At 44.2% G+C, this 20,409-nt stretch overlaps 1 protein-coding gene across 1 annotated transcript in view; it reads right to left on the bottom strand.

Annotated features, from left to right (window-relative positions):
- The window catches only part of PTCH1 (patched 1), a 63,385-nt gene that overhangs the window by 31,476 nt on the left and 11,500 nt on the right, over positions 1-20,409 (bottom strand). Inside the window, exons 3-12 of the mRNA XM_047103076.1 lie at positions 10,682-10,871; positions 7,516-7,585; positions 7,318-7,409; positions 5,715-5,913; positions 5,302-5,423; positions 4,380-4,527; positions 3,420-3,551; positions 2,859-3,014; positions 2,110-2,208; positions 1,213-1,338 (exon numbers count right to left, since the gene is read on the bottom strand). Coding sequence (XP_046959032.1) covers positions 1,213-1,338; positions 2,110-2,208; positions 2,859-3,014; positions 3,420-3,551; positions 4,380-4,527; positions 5,302-5,423; positions 5,715-5,913; positions 7,318-7,409; positions 7,516-7,585; positions 10,682-10,871 — 1,334 coding nt within the window. The remainder of the gene's footprint in view (positions 1-1,212; positions 1,339-2,109; positions 2,209-2,858; positions 3,015-3,419; positions 3,552-4,379; positions 4,528-5,301; positions 5,424-5,714; positions 5,914-7,317; positions 7,410-7,515; positions 7,586-10,681; positions 10,872-20,409) is intronic.

Below are 20,409 nucleotides of genomic sequence, written 5' to 3' on the forward strand. Positions count from 1 at the left end.
AGGGAAAGGAATTCTGAGTCTTTTTGTGCATCCTGAGAGGGGACGAGGAGACCAAAAGAAGGCAGAGGAGAGGACAGAAGAGACTGTGGGGGAACTAGGAGAGAGGTGGCAAGCAAGGGCCCACCAATGAACCCCCTGCAGGCAGAGGGTGGCCAATACATCTGCACAGTGGAAGCTAATACAGCCGGCCCTTGAACAACTAAAGTTGGAACTACACAGGACCACTTGGAGGCTATTTTCAATAAATAGACTACAGCACTGTAAAAGTACTTTCTCTTCCTTAGGATTTTAATAACATTTCCTTCCCTAGTTTACTTTACTGTAAGAATACGGTATATAACACACGGAACATAAAATATGTGTTAATTGACTGTTTATGTTATCAGTAAGGCTTCCAGTCAACAGCCACTATTAGTTAAGTTTGGGGAGAGTCAAAAATTATATGCAGGGGCGCCTGGGTGGCTCAGTAGGTTAAGCATCAGACTCTTGATTTTGACTCAGGTCATGATTGCATGGTTGTGAGATTGAGCCCCATGAAGGGTTCTGCACTGGACGTGCAGCTTGCTTAACATTCTCTCCCCCTCTCCTTCTGCCTCTCTCTCTCTCAGAAAAAAAAAAATGTTATATGTAGATTGGACTGCAGGAGTGGGGGAGGATCTGCACCCATTATAACCCCCATGTGTTCAATTCTAAGTGATCGCCTAGCCTGGTCTATACTGCAAGCTCGTCTTCATAGTCAATGAAGTGTGTTCTGTACAACTGCCTTGTGTTGAGGCTGCTTTAGGGAAATAGACAGAGGGTGGCATGTTGGGGTAAGCACAGAAACCGAGTGGGATTTCGAAGCAGGGATGGCCAGAAGCTGGCCGCACTGTGGATGAGACCAGAGGACTTCTGGATATCTGGAGCAGGGGCTTCCTGGCATCCTATATGGAGCAGCTCTGGTGTCATTTTAGTTTAACTGTAAAGGAAAGAGCCGCTCCCTAAGGCACCAGGTCTTTGAGGACACCCAGGCCACAGGCATCTGGGCTACAGGACTAAAAGGAAGGGAAGAACCCTGGGCTGTATTTCAGGGGGACTGTGAGGGTTATGGCTTAAAGAAGCACCCACCCACACGAGATCCATATGGTACATGCTACAGTAGTACTGGAAGCGTGTTAATGGAGAAAAGTCAACGTGGGGTGCTCACCATAGGTTTCATCACTGGAGACTCACCTGTAGAGAGAACGCCCGCAGAGCGGGAATCGGGATCAATGCGGCCATGAAGAAGGCAGTGACGTTGCTGATGGATGTGAGGGCCACGCTGGCTCCCGTGCGCTTGAGGCACTCCCCAGTCCTGTCCTGAGCACGAGAAACCACAGTGCTGAAAACTGCACAGGACAGGGTGCCCTCAGAGCACAGACTGTGTGAACAATTCACATACATGACAAAGTAAGACAGCAGAGAGTCGATAATGCTGACATTGGGGTATAAGAAAGAAAGGGCGATCTCTGCCTTACCCCCTAACACTGGCATTGAGAAAGTTCTCAGGATTATCTACATGGTTATGTGTTGTTCACGGCTCTGACATCCAAAGCACAGAGCTGCAAGATAACGATTTAAGTAAAATTTTCATATTTAAAAGGTGTGGGGGAGGGGCACCTGGGTGGGTCAGTCAGTTAAATGTCCTCACTTGATTTCAGCTCAGGTCATGATCTCAAGGTTAATGAGTTCGAGCCCCACACTGGGCCGTGTGCTGAAGGTGTGGAGCCTGCTTGGGATTCTTTCTCTCTTTCTCTCCCTCTGCCCCTCCCTCGATTGCTCTCTCTCAAAATAAATACACTTGAAAAAAAAAAAGGTGTGGGGGAGGGTGTGATGGGGACAAAGTGAGACACACACACACACACACACACACACACACACACACACAAAACAGAAAAGCAAATTTGGGCCTTAGAATAAGTGTTCTGAGATTCTTCTAACTTGTTTTACTTATTTAGAGCCAGTACCACGTCACTGACTTGGGACTGAAATATTTATTGGGCCAGATAACAGAAAATTAGAGGACAAAAACTCAAGAACAGAGGGGAGTTTGGCTGTCCCCAAAGCTTTCTTCTTTTTCTTTTCTATTACCTCAAAAGGGATTCTTTTATTCTGTCCTGTTTCACTAAATGCATGTGCCAGAAGGAAAACATCATCCACACCAACACCAAGAGCAAGAAATGGCAAAACCTGCGGCAAAAACAAAGGGCAGCAGATCAGATGTGTGAAGCCCAATTCTGACCACTCCCGAGCCCTTGAAAACATTACCCCCAGAGCCCCCCCCACCAAGCTCCCCAAAGGACAGCTCACACCATTGAATCTAGTTTTCTCTGAGGCTTAAATCCCCCAGATCGAGCTGTTTTAGCACACAGGAGATCTTGTGCATTTCTATTTCTAAGCTCCGTTATATTTTTTAAAATTAATAAATGAGAAAGAATCTGACTCATGGAAAGCAGCAGATCTCAGAGCATGAGCCCTGGACCGGCATCACTGAGAAGTGATGACTGGAAACTCTGGGGGTGGAGCCGGGCAGTCTGAGTTGTCCAAGCCCTCCAGGTGACTCTAGCAAACACCTAAGTTTGGGAACCACGGCTCTAATAAATGGTCTTAATTTCACTGATAAGTGAAGTGCCTCAACCAAGCAACAAGCCCACTCAGACCCACCCCCCCCACTGCCAAGAGCTCCACTTTGAGGCAGCAGCCCCCTCCCCCGAAGTGTGGCATCTTGGTGGCAAAGGACGGAAGACTCTTTAGGTGACAGGGACACATAGGAGGCCGCAGGGCTAAGCCTGGGGAGGGGTGTTTGTCAATAAATAGTGGATGGATGTCTCCTTTAGTACCTGAGTTGTTGCAGCGTTAAAGGAAATCCCGATCAATGAGCACAGGCCCAATCCTGCAGCCACTGACAGTGCAACCAACAGGACGCCAGCCAGCCCCACGGCACCCTGGGACTTGGAGCAGTCCCAGCGCAGCATGGTTAAACAGGCATAGGCAAGCTGCGAGCAGAACCACAGGGTGGGGGGCAGGTGAAGGAACAAGGGGGGATGGGGGGCGGTGGGGGGAGACACAAAACAAAAGCCAAACATTAGAATGTGTAAGGATTCTAATGTTTTCCCCCACCCATCACCCCAAATCAAAAAGTAGAACTTATTGAATCCAACAACAAAAAATTTACATTACAGACATCACATGAAATGATATGAGTCAGAGATGGGCAAACTACAAATGGGAGAAAACGCTTTACACGACCACTTTTGAAACCGTTATGAAGCAGAGCTCTCTCTGTCTTGGATGCACGTGTGTGTTAAGAGCAGTTAAAAAGCAGGAGCGGTCATGGAAAGATAAAAACTAAAAACCAAACCAACCACCCCATCCCCCAGGAGAACTGAATTTACTGTTACCATCAGTAAGTAGCCACTGGCCACTCGGATGACACTGACATCAGAGAAGGACTTGAGGATGTCGTCCAGGGTCGTCGTGGTAAAGGAAAGCACCTTCTGTGTGGAGTTCGGGGCGACACTTTGATGAACTACCTGTGGTCACAACATAAGGATAAAGTCCGACATGGAATTAAAGCTTCAATGGGCTTTGACAGCACAGATCTTGGGGGACATGCCCCCTCCACTCAACCCTCACTTTTTTCTGATGCATTGAAGAGTTCTACATGATCCAGGTTTGAACTTGGACTAACATGAAATGACCCTGGGCCTGGAACAATGAAGGCCATTACTAATCAGGTGAGAATCTGGTGCTGCGGTGAGCCAGAATCCTTGAAGCCCACTCCAAGCTTTATTTACTCCACCTATTCACCTCTCTGCCACTGTACAACTGATCTGTGGGTCCCCTCGGCTCCCCACTAATCTAAAACAACTTATTCCTGTGGTGACTCCTCCCCACTTTGTTTGCTGGCCATTTTTAAAAGGTCACATGCAGCTCAGCAGAGGTCACTGCTTGGGAAACAAAGGCCAGCTCCTGTCATATGACCTAACCAAGGGGACTGCAGCTGTGAATAGATTCTATGCCTTGCTAATGTTTTCCAGACACCTTTTCTTGCTAACCAAGTGTTGTTGTTGTTGTTTTAAACACTGTTATGCCTTAGTTCTGGAGTTCACAACTGGTTACTCAGAGTATTTCAGGCATCCCAATTAGAATTAGCATCACCCAGACATTAAGATTTTCAATGTCTATCTAGGAAAGGAAGAAAAGTTTCCATCCCACCAAGTACCCAAAATGACAATTTGCTTTGAAAATAAATTCTAATGAAAAAAAAATCTTTTAAAACATTGCTACAATGAAGTATTTAGTAACTAAGGGGTTTGTACCCAGATTCAAAGGTAGGCGTCGGAATGCTGGCGATTTACCTCCACGTACGTCCTCTGCCAAGCCTCCAGGATGGCTGCTGCCTTGTCCTCGTTCCAGTTGATGTGTGACACATACTCGTACCCCTTGAAGTGTTCGTACATTTGCTTGGGAGTCATTAACTGAAACATGGTCTGCAAGGCATGGGCACTGTGATGGGTGGTAAAGACACAACATCAGCATTTCCAGGAAGTAGTTCTCACAGCTTAGAATCACAAACAAGCACCCCCAACTCACTTGTGGCCATTCTCTCCTTCTATGTGAGCACATGTTTCCATTAAACAGGACCTGATGGTTATTTTATTTAATAGATTGATGTACCATATTAAAGGTGTAACCTTACAAACCTTTTACAGATATACCCCGAAATTAAATTAATAGGCAATTTCCTTTCTCAGTTTCTATTCAGTGAAACAGGAAGGGTCGGGGAGTAGATAGCTTGACCAGATATGCTGGGCTCAGCGCTGCGTGCTTGCCTGTGCAGAAATCCCAGACGACGGCTCTCCCAAGGGACAGATCTCAGACGGAGAGCCTGACGCTTGCCGGAGCAGAGTCCGCGAGTGCACAGAGGATCATTCTTGTTTAGCTGTCACAGCATTTCACCCCACTGGCTATGACCAATGTTTTCTGCCCACTTTACACTTGTCCTGATCTTCTACCTGACAGGTCTTCTAAAAACCTGTAGTCACTAACTAGAGTCTCAATGAAAACAACAAATCTCCTCTTGAAAAATCCCCCACAAGGTGTTCTTTCAAGCTGGTCTGGTCCAGTAATATTTCCTAAGATTCTATTACACCAGGCGGCTAGCTAGGATAACAGTTAGGTATTAATGCAAATACACTTGCAGATGTCAGAAGGGAAGTGGTTTCTGAGGAAAGGACAAAAAATAGACGGCTTGGATTTTTCCTCCATATGTTGGATTACCTGACAAGCTTCCCAGTGCTATTCTTGACTGTGCCACCCACAATCAGTTCCTCCTGCCAGTGCATATACTTTCTGGATAATCCATGACATCCACCGTTCAAAACAAGGGCCACATCAAGAGGCTAAAATAAAAAGACAGCCACATAATTACGGGAATCAGTAGGCAGGTCACATGCCTTGTTAAAATCCAGTGCTTTAAGGGCTTGTTTGTTTCAGAGAGAACATTAATAACAAGGCTAATGAGAGGCGTATGGCAAATCTTACAGCAAAATTTAGCTCTATAAACAAACTTAGCTCCATAGACAAAAAAAGTCGTTGAGAATCAAATCTTAAAAATGAAAATAATAGAACTCCAAATGGGGGAAAGACATCAAGTTTTTCTCTCTCAGGGAAGAATCGAGGACTGTACTCACTTTGGTTGCATTTTTGTTGGGAGCTGTGGCAGGGCAGTCTGGATCAGCCGGGTTGAGGCAGGGCCGGTCCATGTAACCATGACCAACTTGGGCCTTATTCAGCATTTCCTCCCAGCTGTCCACTTGATAGTTTATTTTCTTTAACTCTTCTAGGAATTCCAAAGGGTCAAAGTTTGTCCACTGCAAAGGAGGCTTACCTCTGTGAAAGAAATTAGGAGGCGAGACCATGAAAGGAGGCTTCCAAGCCTCTTTTCCAAGCCTCCAAGACGGCGTATATTGTATATATTGTGTCTGGATTGCATGAGGCTTTCTGGTTGTGCTGCAATTCTGGGACCCTGGCATACAAAATAAATGCCCCTTTCCAGTGTATCTGTATGCAAACCTGAGTCAGGAAAGTAATTCATGAACAAAAATGCCAAGCAGAGAGCTTGTAAATTAATGAAGCGATCAAAGAATCTTTACTGGCTGATATGTCATATTTAATACCTACTACACAATTAGCCAAAGGGCACTTCCTAGCAAAAGACTGAGATCCAAAATTAGGGGGGGGTGGGGGGTGGGTGGGAGAAGGAATCACAATGTCAAATTAGCACTTGCCAGCCTAATAAATGCTTTGTAAATGTCATCAATCAAAATATTTGATCTCCATTACCTTTAATAATCCCATACTTATGAGCTCTCTCTGACAGCCTGGCAGTCGACCCCGAAAGCCCCCCGCTGCCTCTGCCATCACCACCATCAAGGCCACTTCCCCCCACACTCACTTTTGAATTTGTGCTGTTGACAGACCAGAAAGGCTTTTGGCTGCCTGTTATGTGGTTCAAACCACACTGTAGCTGCTTAACCAGGCTGAAGTCATTATTCAGAATCTCCCAACCAGAAAACACAAAACCCCTTATTTCCCATCTAAAACTGTACACTGAAGGTCAGGGTATGGCCACTGCAAATTGCTTTTGCAGATATGTGCAAGCTAGGACAGAAACAATAACCCAAGCACGAACTCTTGCATAATTAACTGAAAATGTCTACACTGATTAACAATTACTCCTTAAATGACGTGGTATGTATAATATCCAACTGCTAAACTGTGAAGCATCCCCTGCCACGGCCTTCAAAGATAGCGGATTTCCCCCTTAAATGCCATTAATGTGATCCAAAGAAAGGTTAGTATTTTACTTCACAGGAAGATCTTGAACTTTAACTCAATATGTTTAATTCTGACATGCACGCACTAATAAATTCTCTGCTTAAAAAATAAACTAAACCTATGGAAGGGCTTGGTCAGCAAAACTGCAAATATCTTATTAAAGAGTTAAAAATCATACATACTCTGAAATAATTTGCATTTTATTTGCATATAAATAGGTTGGTAAAAGTGAATGAAATTTAATGATGCCTTCAGAACTTTTTTTTTTTGAAAAGAGGAAAAACATTCTGCTAAAGTCCCCTCTCCCCCAACTATTCACTCAAAACATGCCCATGGAATCTCAATGTTTTTATTTCTTGTTCAAAACTGAAACAGAATAAACAATGATGAAGTAACATCACAGAAACCTTCTAAAGTTCAGAAATCAGACATCAGAAAATGATATCACACACTTACAGTAGGTACGCTGTCCCAGATTGTAACTTTGCCCCTTCCCAGAAGCAATCCAAAGGTGTAATAATTAAACAAGGGTAAAGATATTCTATTATCTGTCAAAGTTAAAAAAAAAAAAACAAACAAAAATAGGCCACACATTAGGCTAATGCATAGCATTGAGGAATTTTTGAGAATTGTATGCAAAAAAAGAAAATATACCTGATCCATGTAACCTGTTTCTGTGATAAGTTCTCCAGATTTGTAACACAAATGTTCCAATTTCCACTGCCTGTTAAAATAGAAAGGAGAGACAAACATTTCTCACTGTAATAAAGTATGGAAATCCATGCAAAATCAGGACAACAGAACATATAGAAAGAACTGCAATTTTGATCACTTTTAGGTATCTGTCAAAACGAACACAACTTTTGGCAAGTAAAGACTCAACAAGCTTAATTTAATGAATAGATAATACTCAATTGTAATTAACATGTGGGTGTTTATGTAAATGAATGCTACCAAAGTACTTGAAAAGTCCTGTTTTCTTAAGTGTTCTCCCAATAATCTTGTTTACGCCATTATCTGCTTTTCTACATACACTGAACAACTTCAGGGCAGATAATTCAGTTGAATTATCACAAATTCAAAATACGTGGAGACTAATTAGTAAGGTTTATAATGTATTAACATATATTTAGGTGGGAAAACGTAACTGACTTATTTTTACTGGCAGTTAACGTCCTTATTAACAGACAGTGTTCCAAACGAATTCTGCTCTGAACCATGAATGCTGTAAACAGCATTGCCAGGTAGACAGATTACCGACTTTACAGTTTTTTATTCTTGTTCTATAGAAATGTTATTAAATATACTGATCACCAATTATCTCTATTATCTATCATCTATCTATAGAATACTAAAGAACTCTGACATCTCTAGAAAAATGCTCTATAAGCACATGCCTTTCCAAGTGTATCAGGGAGTTTAACTTGAAAAAAGAAGAAATTTGGAAAGTATAGGGATGGGAAATCCAAGAGAAAAAAATTTTTTTGAGTCTCTCTAAATTGCTCTAATTTATTTATTCATCTCCTTTTTCTTTTTTTTTATTGGTCACCCAAAGGAATGTTCTGGACTTAGCCCTCTTTCCTGTGGAACCTTTGCATCTATCCCTCAGGGTCCTCACTGAAATGCCACACCTTCCCACTAGGCTTTTTTTTTTTTTTTTTTTGCCCAGGGCTATTGAAAATGACCCCTTTCTCATGAACCACAGAACACTGCTGGTCTGATCTGTTTGATAAGTGGAGCACCTGGACTTGGGAGTATCTGTGTTTGGCTTCGTACATGCCCATCTATGGTGTGATACTTTCCTCTTTCTAGCTAGACCATCGGCTCCTAATGCAGGGCCCAAGTTATCCATCCATCCTTCCATCCACTCACCCACCCATCCACCCACCCACCTACTCATGTATCTATGTGTATGTTTATATTGAACTCCACATAGCATCAACACAGACCATCTAGCCTGAGTAGGTTGTCAATATCACTTGATCAGTGAACTCATTTACACTTGCTTGAGAGGTCATGGCTGTGCCTTAAAAAAGCCCCTGGGCTTGGAGCCAGAAGAAAGGGTTTGAAAACTGGCTCTAGTGTTTAAAAATTGTATGAACTTGGACAAATGGTCCAGTTAATCTAATTCCTGGTTTTCTCATCTAAAAAATGAGATGGGTTTAACTAGGTGTTCTTTAAAGCTCATTCCAACACATAAAAGTTCTCTGGTTCCATCTCAGATTAAGAATATAATTTCATTGTACAGACACGCACATCTTCTCCTTAAGTGTCTAAGTGACAAGTCCTTCAAGGTAGGGTCCCATTGTGTTAAGAATGGGTCACAACATGCTTTCAGTGGCCCTGGAACTTACTTATTTCCAAATTCCCAGCAGGGCCTCTACTTGAAAGTTCTGCAAAACTGCCCTGGGGAGTTGCTTCCACTGCAGAATGGGAGGGATGTGCTGATAAGATCGGGGATGTGCTCACTAGCCAAGTTTGCTTGACAAGAGTGCTAGAATACCTCCTTTTCATACATTATATATCTCGTTCTCAGAACCTCCTGAGGATAATAGACCACACTTGATCAGTAACTGACTTTACAGATGAGGAAACAAGAGCATGTCAAAGATATGTGACTCATGCTGGACCTTAGGGTGCTGCCTCCAGCTAGATGGGTCTTAGAGACAATCCAGTGAAGACCATGGGTAGTGGAGGTTACCGTAGCAGGGACAAGTACAGATTTTCCTTTTATTTTCTCCCTTCACTCTCCCTGGCCTCTGAATAGGTGTACAGTGGCACTTCCTCACCTCCCCTGTGAATAACTGTGTCATCAACCAGTCAGTTAAGAGGTGAGGGACAGGTTGGGGTTAGGCAAATGCCAACTGAGTAAGCAGTCCCCTGAAAACAGGGTTTAGTGACAGTCATCCCAATAGTTCAGGGAGAAGATCCAGTTCAAATGTATCAATCTAGGCAGTTAGTCAATCAACAAATTCTGATCTAAATGCTGGGGGTGGAAGAATGGACACGATGTGGTCCCTGCCCTGAATAACGCACTGTTTAAATAGAGAAGAAGGACTGTCAATTTTGTTCCAAAACTCTTCATATGCTTTTATTATACCCACAGCACTGTTAAGTTAGTTTTGAAGCTAAAGGGAAATATTTTGTGAGGCTGTATTATAATTCCACCATATCTGCCTACCCGTCAGTAAGAATTCACCATAGTGACTCAACCGCTATATGCTTTGTGACACATGCTGTCAATATCTGTAGTGAATACAAAGTAACCATACGTAAAGTCTTTCATTTTTCTCATTCTTTTCAATTTTTTTTCATGTTTATTTATTTTTGAGAGAGAGAGCATGAGTGGAATAGGGGCAGAGAGAGAGGGAGACAGAATCCGAAGCAGGCTCCAGGCTCTGAGCTGTCAGCACAGAGCCTGATGCAGGGCTTGAACCCACGAACCACGAGATCATGACCTGAGCCGAAGTCGGGCGCTTAACCAACAGAGCCCCACCCAGATGCCCCTCTTTTCTCAGTCTTTTTGACTAAAGGCAATTCAAAATGTAACTGCTCCAAAAATATCTTAAGCAGGAAAGATCCTCAGAATGGCTGTATAGCCACCCAAATGGCTGCTTGAAAACTCATACTCATTTGGGTATATAGTGCCAAGATACTTAGTGAAAATACATTATAACATATTTGATCTGTTACCAAACTCTAGAAATGAAATTCAAGATTTAAGAAAATCCCACTTATCAGAAAACTACTTGAACACTGGAAGCATATTTCCAGCACAACCTTATTTAGTAAAACCAGCTGCTTCTTCCCGCCACTTTACCTGTTGTACATATATACATGGACTCTGCTGGCCTGGAGGGCGGAGTCCAGGTGTTGTCGGAGAGCTTCCGTGGTCAGGACGTTAGCACCTTCTTCTTTCGGGGTCTGAATCATGAGCTGAGGATTAAACATAGCCTCCTCTCCAATCTTCTGGCGAGTATAGTTTAATTCGCGACTTACTCGTCCACCAACTGACAAACATGTACAGGTTTCAGTTAGAACAGAAATATCCCCGTGAATTCATGTTCTGTTATCTCACTAAGAGGTACAGGATACAGGATAAATTATCTCTGGTCATGAAAATGCAGGACTGATGTTTGGGGGATAACGTTCACTTTATTATTACTGGCAATGTTCATTTCACCAATTAAAAAAAAAAAAAACACGGAAAAAATACTAAGGCCATGAACAACTGTCCTGTCTGTTGCATATGCAAACCTGTTGCATATGCAAACCTAATGCATACGTGCTTTGTGCACCTTCTAACTAATGTGCCATATGTATAAAGGGGGAAGGGGAAGGAAAACTTGAGACACCTTTTCCTTGCAGACCAGACCAAATACCCCTGTTACAATTTCTTTCACTTGTGTAAACAATGTGCCCCGGCAGCACATTTCAAGATAAATGGCTTCAATTTACACTCTTCTCCTAAATAATCTAGTAAAGGTAACAAGGAAATGTTTCTCCCTGTTGAAAAAGAAACAAAGAAAGGTGGCAAATGTGTGCTCCGCAGAAAACTTGCCAGGAGAAGATAAATAATGTGATTTACATCAGATGTACTTGAGAGGAACCAAATGTCTCAGCTGTGGCCAGGACAGCCAGTCTCTGGATCCTGGCTCTATCAGACTCACCTGGTCAGCATCCGGAAACAAAGGTACCAGGTTCTGAGTTGCCTGTGAGCAGGCAGCCTGTGTTCCAGAAGCTCCCCAGGGATCCTGAACCTGCTGCAAGCCCAGAAGCCTTGCCCCAGTAGCACCGGGCTCTCCAGGAGGCTGGCCACAGTGGGGCATGCTACAGGTGAGGGCAACAAGGTACGCTTTTTGTTTTCTTTCTCAGGTCTTAGGTTATATTTCAACTATGGCTTTAGAATAAGCCAAGCTCAGAATGCTGGACCTGGCTGGGAGGTATGGGGGGGGGGGGGGGGAGGGAGTGTCACTTCCCAACAGGGTAGGTGTGGGGGGATGCAGTTGGGAGTGCTCTGGAGAGCATGCTTTGATCCAATATGGTCACAGGGAAGGGGCTGTTCCAGAAGGGCCTGGGAGGGCAGGAGAGAGACAATCCTAGAGCAAGCAGCACCCCCTACCCTTCTCCCCCTCCCTACACACACACACACACACACTCCAAGGCCAGCTGATGAGTCTGAACAGTGAGTCTGAAGAGTTCCTAAAGTCACTGGTAAGTTTCATGTTTACTGGAAAACAGGCCTTCAGCTACAGTGTAGAAAGAGCCTTCAGCAATCATGGTAAGCTTTCCCACGAGGAGGAATCCTTTTTCTTCAAGTTTAGCATTCAAGGACATAAACATTTGGTTTGGGCAAGTAAGGAAGTACTGGGAACAGCGGGCTGTTTAGTTCTCTTGGCATATTTTATAAACAAGGGGGCCGGCTAAAAAGCAAATAATGCCCTCATTAGGAAAGCTAGTCCAGATTCACAGACTGGCAGGATCATGTGTGTGGGTCCACGCAGATGGCCAAGGCCACTGAGGAATACTGTGAGGTGAGGCCCAACATACTGTTGGGTGTGTCCAAGAGGAGAGAGGAGGGGGAGGATGAGGAAGAAGGAGCGGGGAGGGGCAAGGAGAAATGGGGAGGGGCAGAGGGAAGGATATTATCAGTCAGTTACAGAAAGTATTAAGATTCCTTGTGCAGAAAACTTTGACAAATGCCCTGGGGAATTGCCCAGGATACTGCAATCAATTTGAAGTTAAAGAAAGACCACAGGAAAACATAGGAAACTTGCAACAAAGGATAAATTTACATGAAGTCCTAGGCCTTTTCAGGATGCTCTTCTAAAGCTGCCTGCAGGCAGGGTCTGGCTCCTTCTGGCAGGAATCACAATGTATTATTTCAAGCAATTAACTAGAGAACTGAATTAGACTCAATCCACATTCTCTGGAGATAAAAAGGCTGTTTGAGGCTAAAAAGCCAATTATTAGTCCAGAGGTCACTTCTGAAAAGCTACAGACTGCCATGCCAAGATCTCCAAATAGCCTTTTTGAAAAAAAGCTCAACTCCTTCCTTTTTCCTGGCTATATGACATCAATACCCCACACCTATAAATCATTTAGATTTCTACCAGCTCCTGAAGCATTGGCACAGCACACGATCCCTCATTCTGCTTACAAAGTCCTACTTCCTTTATTTTTCCTGACGCTTAGAGCTTCAGGTGAATTCAACCATGAGGTAAAAACAAACATCAACAGAGTGGGACCACAGACACTCCCTCCCACCTCTCCTGCTTTATAGCAGCTGCCTCTAACTATAACCGATAAGGTGAGGATCCAAGAGACGAGTGCACACAAAAATAGAGATCAAATGCAAGGTTCATGCTCCTGAAAAGAACTGTCTACATCTTCCAGACCAACCTCACATTCGAGCAATTATTTGATTACAGGGGTTTTCAAAAATGATGCTATTTCCTACAAGATATAAAACGTACCTCAAGGGCTTTATAGTGTCACTTTTTAGATGTTTTAAAATGTATATTTAAAGATGTATATTTTTTAATAAAGGTGTCTATCATGTCTCTGGAACTGAAAATATTTTTTTCTTCCTTCATTTCTTTGCTCTAGTGATAAATGTAATATTTTGCTAATGTGACAATCATTTTCAACCAAGACAAGACTCTCATCATAGGTAGACTGAGCAACTGGAGTTCAAAAACCCTGAATGGCCTCCAGCACCTATGCTGTATCCTACTTTTCAGTAGCATTCAATTCGGTTTTACATACGACATGGCCATATTTTATTTAACATTCCATCTATTATTTTTGCAAAACTATTTGGTAACTTTTTAAAAAGTTTCCTCGACATCCGCTTTACTTGACAAAGAGTCCTAACACTCACCCAGGGAGCATATGAAGGTGCCTGCTGTGTGCTACACAGCGGGGTGCTATGCGGGGTGAGACCGGTGCGTTCTCTGCTCCAAAAGGCTTGCTGGCCAGTGAAGCACACAAGCAGTAGACAAACAAATCAATAGGATAATCTCATGGGATGACAAGTGCCTTGGAGGAAACACAGATGGTAATGCCAGGATAGTTACCGGGTGGTGGGGAGGGGGGGAAGCCCCCTTCAAATGGAGTAGCCCAGGGAGACCTAAATGGAAGTAACATTTAAGCTGACTTTGATGAGCTGGGGGGGACAGTGTCTGGGCAGAGGAACCAGCAACTGTTAAGCCCTCATGTCTGGCTTGCTGCAGGAAGAGAAAGGAGGCCAGTGTGGCTAGAGCTTGGTGAGACCATAATTATGTCATTCATTTGGTTGCACTGGTAGACTTAGCTCCTTCTCGGGTGTACCTGTGTCATAAGCTGCTCAGCGTTCGTATGGTCTTACATCAGTATTCACCCAAGGTGCTCTGGAACAAGCTACCAGAAACAGAAACCTCTCTGGACAGAGCAACTTTATGGACTCCCCTGATTTTTGCTACCCTAGCAAATGCCTATCCTAAATCACAACGGGGTGACAGCCCAAAGCTGTTCCTTTTCTTGTGAGTCTTCCTCATCACACATCAGCGTGATGCTCCATCAGCAGGAAGCCCCACAGACCCCATTTCAAGCGACTGAAGTTACAGGTGCAGTCTGGGGGAGATGGTTTTTCTCCCTTCTCTGTCCCATGTTCAAGGTCAAGGTCCTTTCTATTTAAAAAACAATCTGTTCATGAAATACTGCATAATTATTTCCGACTACTGAGCAGAATGAACCATATGATCCAGTATTTGTGATGTAGACGTATGAATGCTGACAGCCATGTGAACAGCCACTACTGCTGTGTGGTGGTTTATGGATAATATTTTACCCATTTCCCTTTTTGAGGGTTATCACTACTACTTAATTTTTCTGCAAAGAACCCATATAATTAAAGACTTCCATGTGACAAAAAGAGAAAAATAAGAAAGCTATTTGGTAGGGATCTGAATTAAAAAGCTCAACACAAACAAAACAAAACATGCATATTCATTAAATTCTAAAGTCCTCTTATATTCTTTTCCTTCTTCCAAATGCAATAACTTTTAACAATAAAATAACAATCAAACTCTTTGAACAAGACTCATGAAAAATGTTATCTCAGGATCCTGGGACACGAAATAGCCTTTTACATTTGTGTATGTTTTTCATCTGCAAACCCATTTCCCACTCATTCTTTACCTATTTATAAATATTTTGCTCAGTGAGGTGCTGTTCCCTCATCAAGCTGGGGCAAGCTGACTGGACAGTCAGGTGGTGGGAACCAGGACCAGAAAGGCAGCACTGAGATTTGGGACGAGTCCCTGTGACATAATTGGGCTTCAGTAACCTTCTCTATGAAATGGGATGAAAATGATACTACTAACCTTATAAACTGGTGTGAGTGTTAACAATGTGTTGTGAAATTTCCCAAACCCTGAACTCATCCCCTCATTCGGTTGCTTATGCATCACAGGGCATGTATCATCACCCTTATTTTACAGAAGAGGAAAAGTAGCTGCAATTGCCCAAGGTCCCCCAGCTGAGAGGAGGTGGAACCGACCCTCAACCCTAGTCCAACTGCCTGGAGAGAGAGAGCCTTGTGGCTTCTGAGTACTAGTTGAGGATAGGAGTTTAGAAGTCCTGAATTCCATATACCAGACTGTGTCAAGCTCATAGCTAGAGCTTTTAGAATGCACCTGCACCAGAGTATTACACAGGACAACGGTTGGCATTTTTGCTTAAAGGACAACATTGCTTCCCACAGTGTTTACTGCCACTGTGAGGAGATAGTTTTTTCAGTAGAACCTCATGGGTGGCAGTAACAGCCCCCCATTTTCCTTGGGGTCCCCAGAGGGGCCTGATTTGGAGGAGGGGGTTAGAGAGACTAGGGTACACAGCTTTAGGCCTCTTTACCTGCAAATTCTCCAGAAATCTGAGGCTTAAACCAATTCTTTGAAAGAGCTGGGGTAAAAAGCATCACTTCCCCAAAGAAGTTCTTGCTCAAGCTCTGCTGATCCTTTCCTCCCTAAATCAAACCATTATGGTTTTCCAAGGTGAAGAAGGGCCAGCACAGGTGAGAAACCATTCCACCCAGGGGTCCATACCTCTGGGCCAGTGCTGTTCCATTCCATGGTAGACAAGAGATGTTCCCCTCATGATGCTCTCCCACCTTGTACCATTCTTCAGCATGGCCCTTGCACAGAGCTTAATAAACGGCTGCAGCATTCATGCACAAAACTTTTAGCAAAAGCTTATTGTGATCCACATAAAGGTGATCTGAGGGACCAAACGAAGTATTTTTCCCAGTAAATTCCAAGTCCTTTCAGGGAGGCACCGCCCGCTGCCCACTTATCTCGGCACACCAGGCGCATGCGCACACTCAGTGTGTCAGAGGAATAAATGAATGAACAGCCTCAATACAGAGCCTTGGGAACAGGCAGTCATCTGTATAAGATATTAATTCTCCCCAAAGCCTCAAAAAGTCAATCAGTCAAAACAAATGACCCTTTCAGCCTGAAAAGTACCCACTCAGAGTCCAATTAGGAAAATGGGGTCTGTGTATATGCAAGCGGAGCATTTGCATTTGATTAATCCCATGAATTATCTAACAGCCTCTAGAGAGATTTTTTTTTTCTTCCCCTTTAGTTACTTCAGGTCCTTCTTTCAATGTTGCGATTAGTTATTGTGAGGGTGAAAAACTACAAATCTCCAAAGGGTGTAACTGCAAAATTATTAGCACCAGCTCGTTTTCTAAATTGAAAAAAATGAAGATTCCGTAATTTGGGCAATTGGCTGAAAACTCCTGAGCTGTGAGTTTTAGTCAGTCTTCCAGCCATCTCTTTTATTCATGACTAGCCAACTGCTGCTTAAGCTTCAGGGCTGTTTTTCTCCTCGTGGGATTGTGCCCTTGGGTGTTGCCATGGGAAAATGCTAGAATCAGATAGCCCAAAGAGAATTTGCCTTCATGAAGTGAGCCCAGTGAGTGAAAACCACAAAAACAAGACAAGAGCAGGACACATCCCCACACCTCCCCAGGGACAGCTTGAGGGGGGTGGTGGTGGTGAGGAGGGTGGAACGTGGTAGAAGGGGTAGCAGGCCTGAGCATGTGCCCACCACAAGCCCCCACACCAGCTGTTTGTGGTGCCATCTGTTACCGCCCAGGCTGCTTCTCTGAATGGCTTTCCCTGGAGCTGCCCGCTCACCCTGTCGGACACGATCAGGTCAGCCCAGCACTGTGCCCACACCGGACCTGCTGCCTGCCGCAGCTCCCCCCACCTGGTATTCTCTCCAGGGCCAGCAGCTCCCAAGATCACACTGCATCTGTTAGGAGACCCATTCTTCTTTGGTCACTTGCTGCTGTGGCAAATGAGGGCTGCGGTCAACCCCCCCCCCGGCCCCGCCCCCTCAAAGACAGGCCCAGTGAAGCCACAGCCTGTGGACTCAAGAATGTTCCTGGCTTCCGGCAGGCTGGAACGGGATGGAGATCTGCTCTGTCCCTAACTGCACACTTGCCCCACTGGGAACTGTACCAGGCGCTACCAAGATTCACCTGAGTGCTCCAGTCTATAAGCAAGTAGATGCAAACTCAAGTCCTGTCCTTTTGCAGGAGCTGAGCAAGCCTGGGAGGGTTCGACACAGAGCAGCATGCTCAGAGGCAAAGCTGGACCAAGAAGCAGAACCCAGGGACCAAAGACAGTGTTGTTATCAAGTTTTAAGTCCTTAGTTAAGGCCTCCTAAATTCTTCACTCAAAAAATAAAAACAGAACACAACACAACCACGACAAAAGCCAAGTGCCTGCCCGGGCTGCGGGCTCTCTACCCCAGCATTCGGGCTGCTGCATAACATTAACCCCAGCTCCCTTCTCTCAGCTTCTGTGGGGCTGACATCACCTCTCTGCTCTAAACAGTCTTCTTGCCATTATCCGGCCTGGGCCTCTTGGCACCGGCCTCCTACTTGAGCACGCACAGGGGAGAAGACAATGTGAGTCCCCACCTCCACAGGCAGGCTCCCAGGGCCCTGAGGAACATCACGCTGGCCTGCTTTATCTCCCATACCCTCCCTGGGGGCCACTTTCATGATTTTGTTGCCATCAGGATTAGCTGGATTAGGGACTGATGCATAAGGACCCCCTGGTGCCTCGAGGAAGTTTCATCACCAGGTCAGCATGGTGTGAACTATATTCTGTCACCACCACTGCTCCTTATAGCCACCAACTGAAAAAAAGGGGAGGGGACAGCAGAGAAAATGCATGAACTCGTCACAGCCATAAATTCCCCCATCATGCATTCCCAAGGGTGTGAACCATTCAAGACTGTCCTCCTTTCCAGCAAGAGCCCTACTGATTCTTTTCTTATCTATAAAGGATGTCATGGGTCTGATAGTGGCAGTGAAGTGGTGAGCAGAGCTGCCTCAGAAAAACAACACAAAGGAACTTCTAGTCCTTTGCTAAAACCAGTCAAGCAATTTGGGAAGAGAGTCTTGCTGTTGGAACCTTATATTACAGTCCTATCCCATGGGGTGGGGGTGGGGGAGGTAGGGGTGTTCCCATTTAATTTGAAGGAAAACAATGTGGGCAGGAGTGGGGGGGGGGGCGGTCAGCAAGAGGATGGAAAGAAACAGAACAACTCTTAACGCCTTGTAAAAATTCAGTGACTAAAACTTTTCCTCCCAGAAAAATCACTTGGTCCTTGTACCTCCCCAAACCCGCATCCTGGCTGCCGTTTACGTGCACCCTGCATGAAGTAAACACGATTTGTAGAGAAAGCAACGGGATTTCTGCAAGTGTGTGCAAGGGTGTGTGTATGTGTGTGTTTTATAGAACAGTCCTTCTTGCACAGAACTGGGCTGTTCCATCAAAGCCGTATCTGTTATATTTCTGTCTTTCTCTTCTGTTTGGCGTATTCACCAACAAGAGAAAAGGAGGTAAGCTTTGGCGGCCCTGACCTGCAGCTGGAACACAATACTTTCGCACAGCCCTGCCGACCCCTGACATAAATTTTACACCGCAGCTGGCATTTACACACTCAGCATTACCATATGTATAGCTGCTCGGTGCTAATTATGCTAATCACCTGTCTAACTCGCTGCTGCGAAAAATGGTTGTATTTAGCAGTCCAGTGCCTACCAATGCAGCTTACTGTGTGGCTGAAATGTACATTCAGACGGCCCTGAATGGCAAGATTTTTCCACGTTGCTGGCTACATTCAGGCCTCAGAAAAATTTATTCAAGTCAACTGGTTTCGGTCCGCAACAAAAAAGTTACGAGAAAAAAGTGAGTGTGTTCTTGCCCTAACATTCTGGATCTGCTTGCAAGCAAAATGATAAATCAATTGGTGTGGGAAACAAAAAGGGAGAGAGATTTCTTTTGGAAGCCATGTGAAACTGTAGCCTATTTAAAAAAAAAGAAAAAAGAAAAAAAAAGGGTCATCCTATTCCCCAAATCTCTAGAAAGAGCAGTTAATAGATATTTAGCCCTAATCCCAATTCTCTCAAATTGCAAGCTTTGTTTGCAATTAAGCAACATATTAAACGTGCAATTTTTTTTTCTGGATCATGTGTAGCCTAAAATGATGGCATCATATTTATCATTTTTAAACTTAGTGCAACAATGTATGAACCTCATGGAGAAAAGTCAGGTAAGAGAAGAAATAATTTCTTAGGCAGCTAGGGAAAATTCTTTTGTTATTCTCTTAGAATGCTTTTATTTCAAAAGACACTGTGTGATATTTATGTCTATTTTGTGAAATTTCCTGGTTTCCCCACTAAAGGAGCAAAGGAAATCAGGGAATGGGGGTGGGGAGATGGGAGAGTTCAAAACAGAAAAAAAAAAAGTGCTGGAGGGAGGTGGGGGGAGAGCCAGAGTCAAGAAGCCTACATTTTCCTGAATCTCAAAACGCCTGTTTCCCATCCCTGTTTCTAAAAGCAATTTTCTCAGATCACTCTACAGAATGGATTTCTAAAATCAGGATAATATTATCGCAGGTTGCAAGTTGTTTTAACAACTCCCCAAATTCAAACTGAAACCCCATTTCCTCCTAACTCCCAAAATACCTTCATATTAATGTTTAAACATCCTAAAGTTAGTAAGTCTAAGGACTGCTTAGTATTAGATTATTTGGATGTACAGCTAATGCCTAGGCGTTCCAATTTCCTTGGGTTGCCCGCAGCACTGTAAAACAAGTTCTACTTGGAGGGGTGGCTCAAAGTGTCCAGTTACTTTCTTACCTCCAAATGAACATCATTAGTAGCTGCTTTACTGAAATCTAGGAACTGGGAGCAAACTGGAAGGCCATTTATTCTGCAACATAGATCTTGGGCTACCCCTCCCCCCCCCCCCCCCCAGTGCTACAAAACACCAGAGAAGCTTTGTGATACCTCTTAGGTTTACACACAGAAGGTGCACCAAGCCAGGAGGCTTTCTTATACACGGGAGAGGGGGGTGAAAGAAGCTGGTCTCTCCCTGCCTTACTTCACTCACCTTTCAATTGAGCTCACAGCAGATGAAAAGGGTGATGCTCACAGATGCTGCTATGAAAACAACAGCTTCGTTCCTATCAGCCCCTCCC

Source organism: Lynx rufus, unplaced genomic scaffold (assembly GCF_022079265.1).
Source record: "Lynx rufus isolate CCGP_SWC_20201006 ecotype Redwood Valley unplaced genomic scaffold, mLynRuf1.p SCAF_10, whole genome shotgun sequence".
NCBI classification, from domain to species: Eukaryota; Metazoa; Chordata; class Mammalia; order Carnivora; family Felidae; genus Lynx; species Lynx rufus.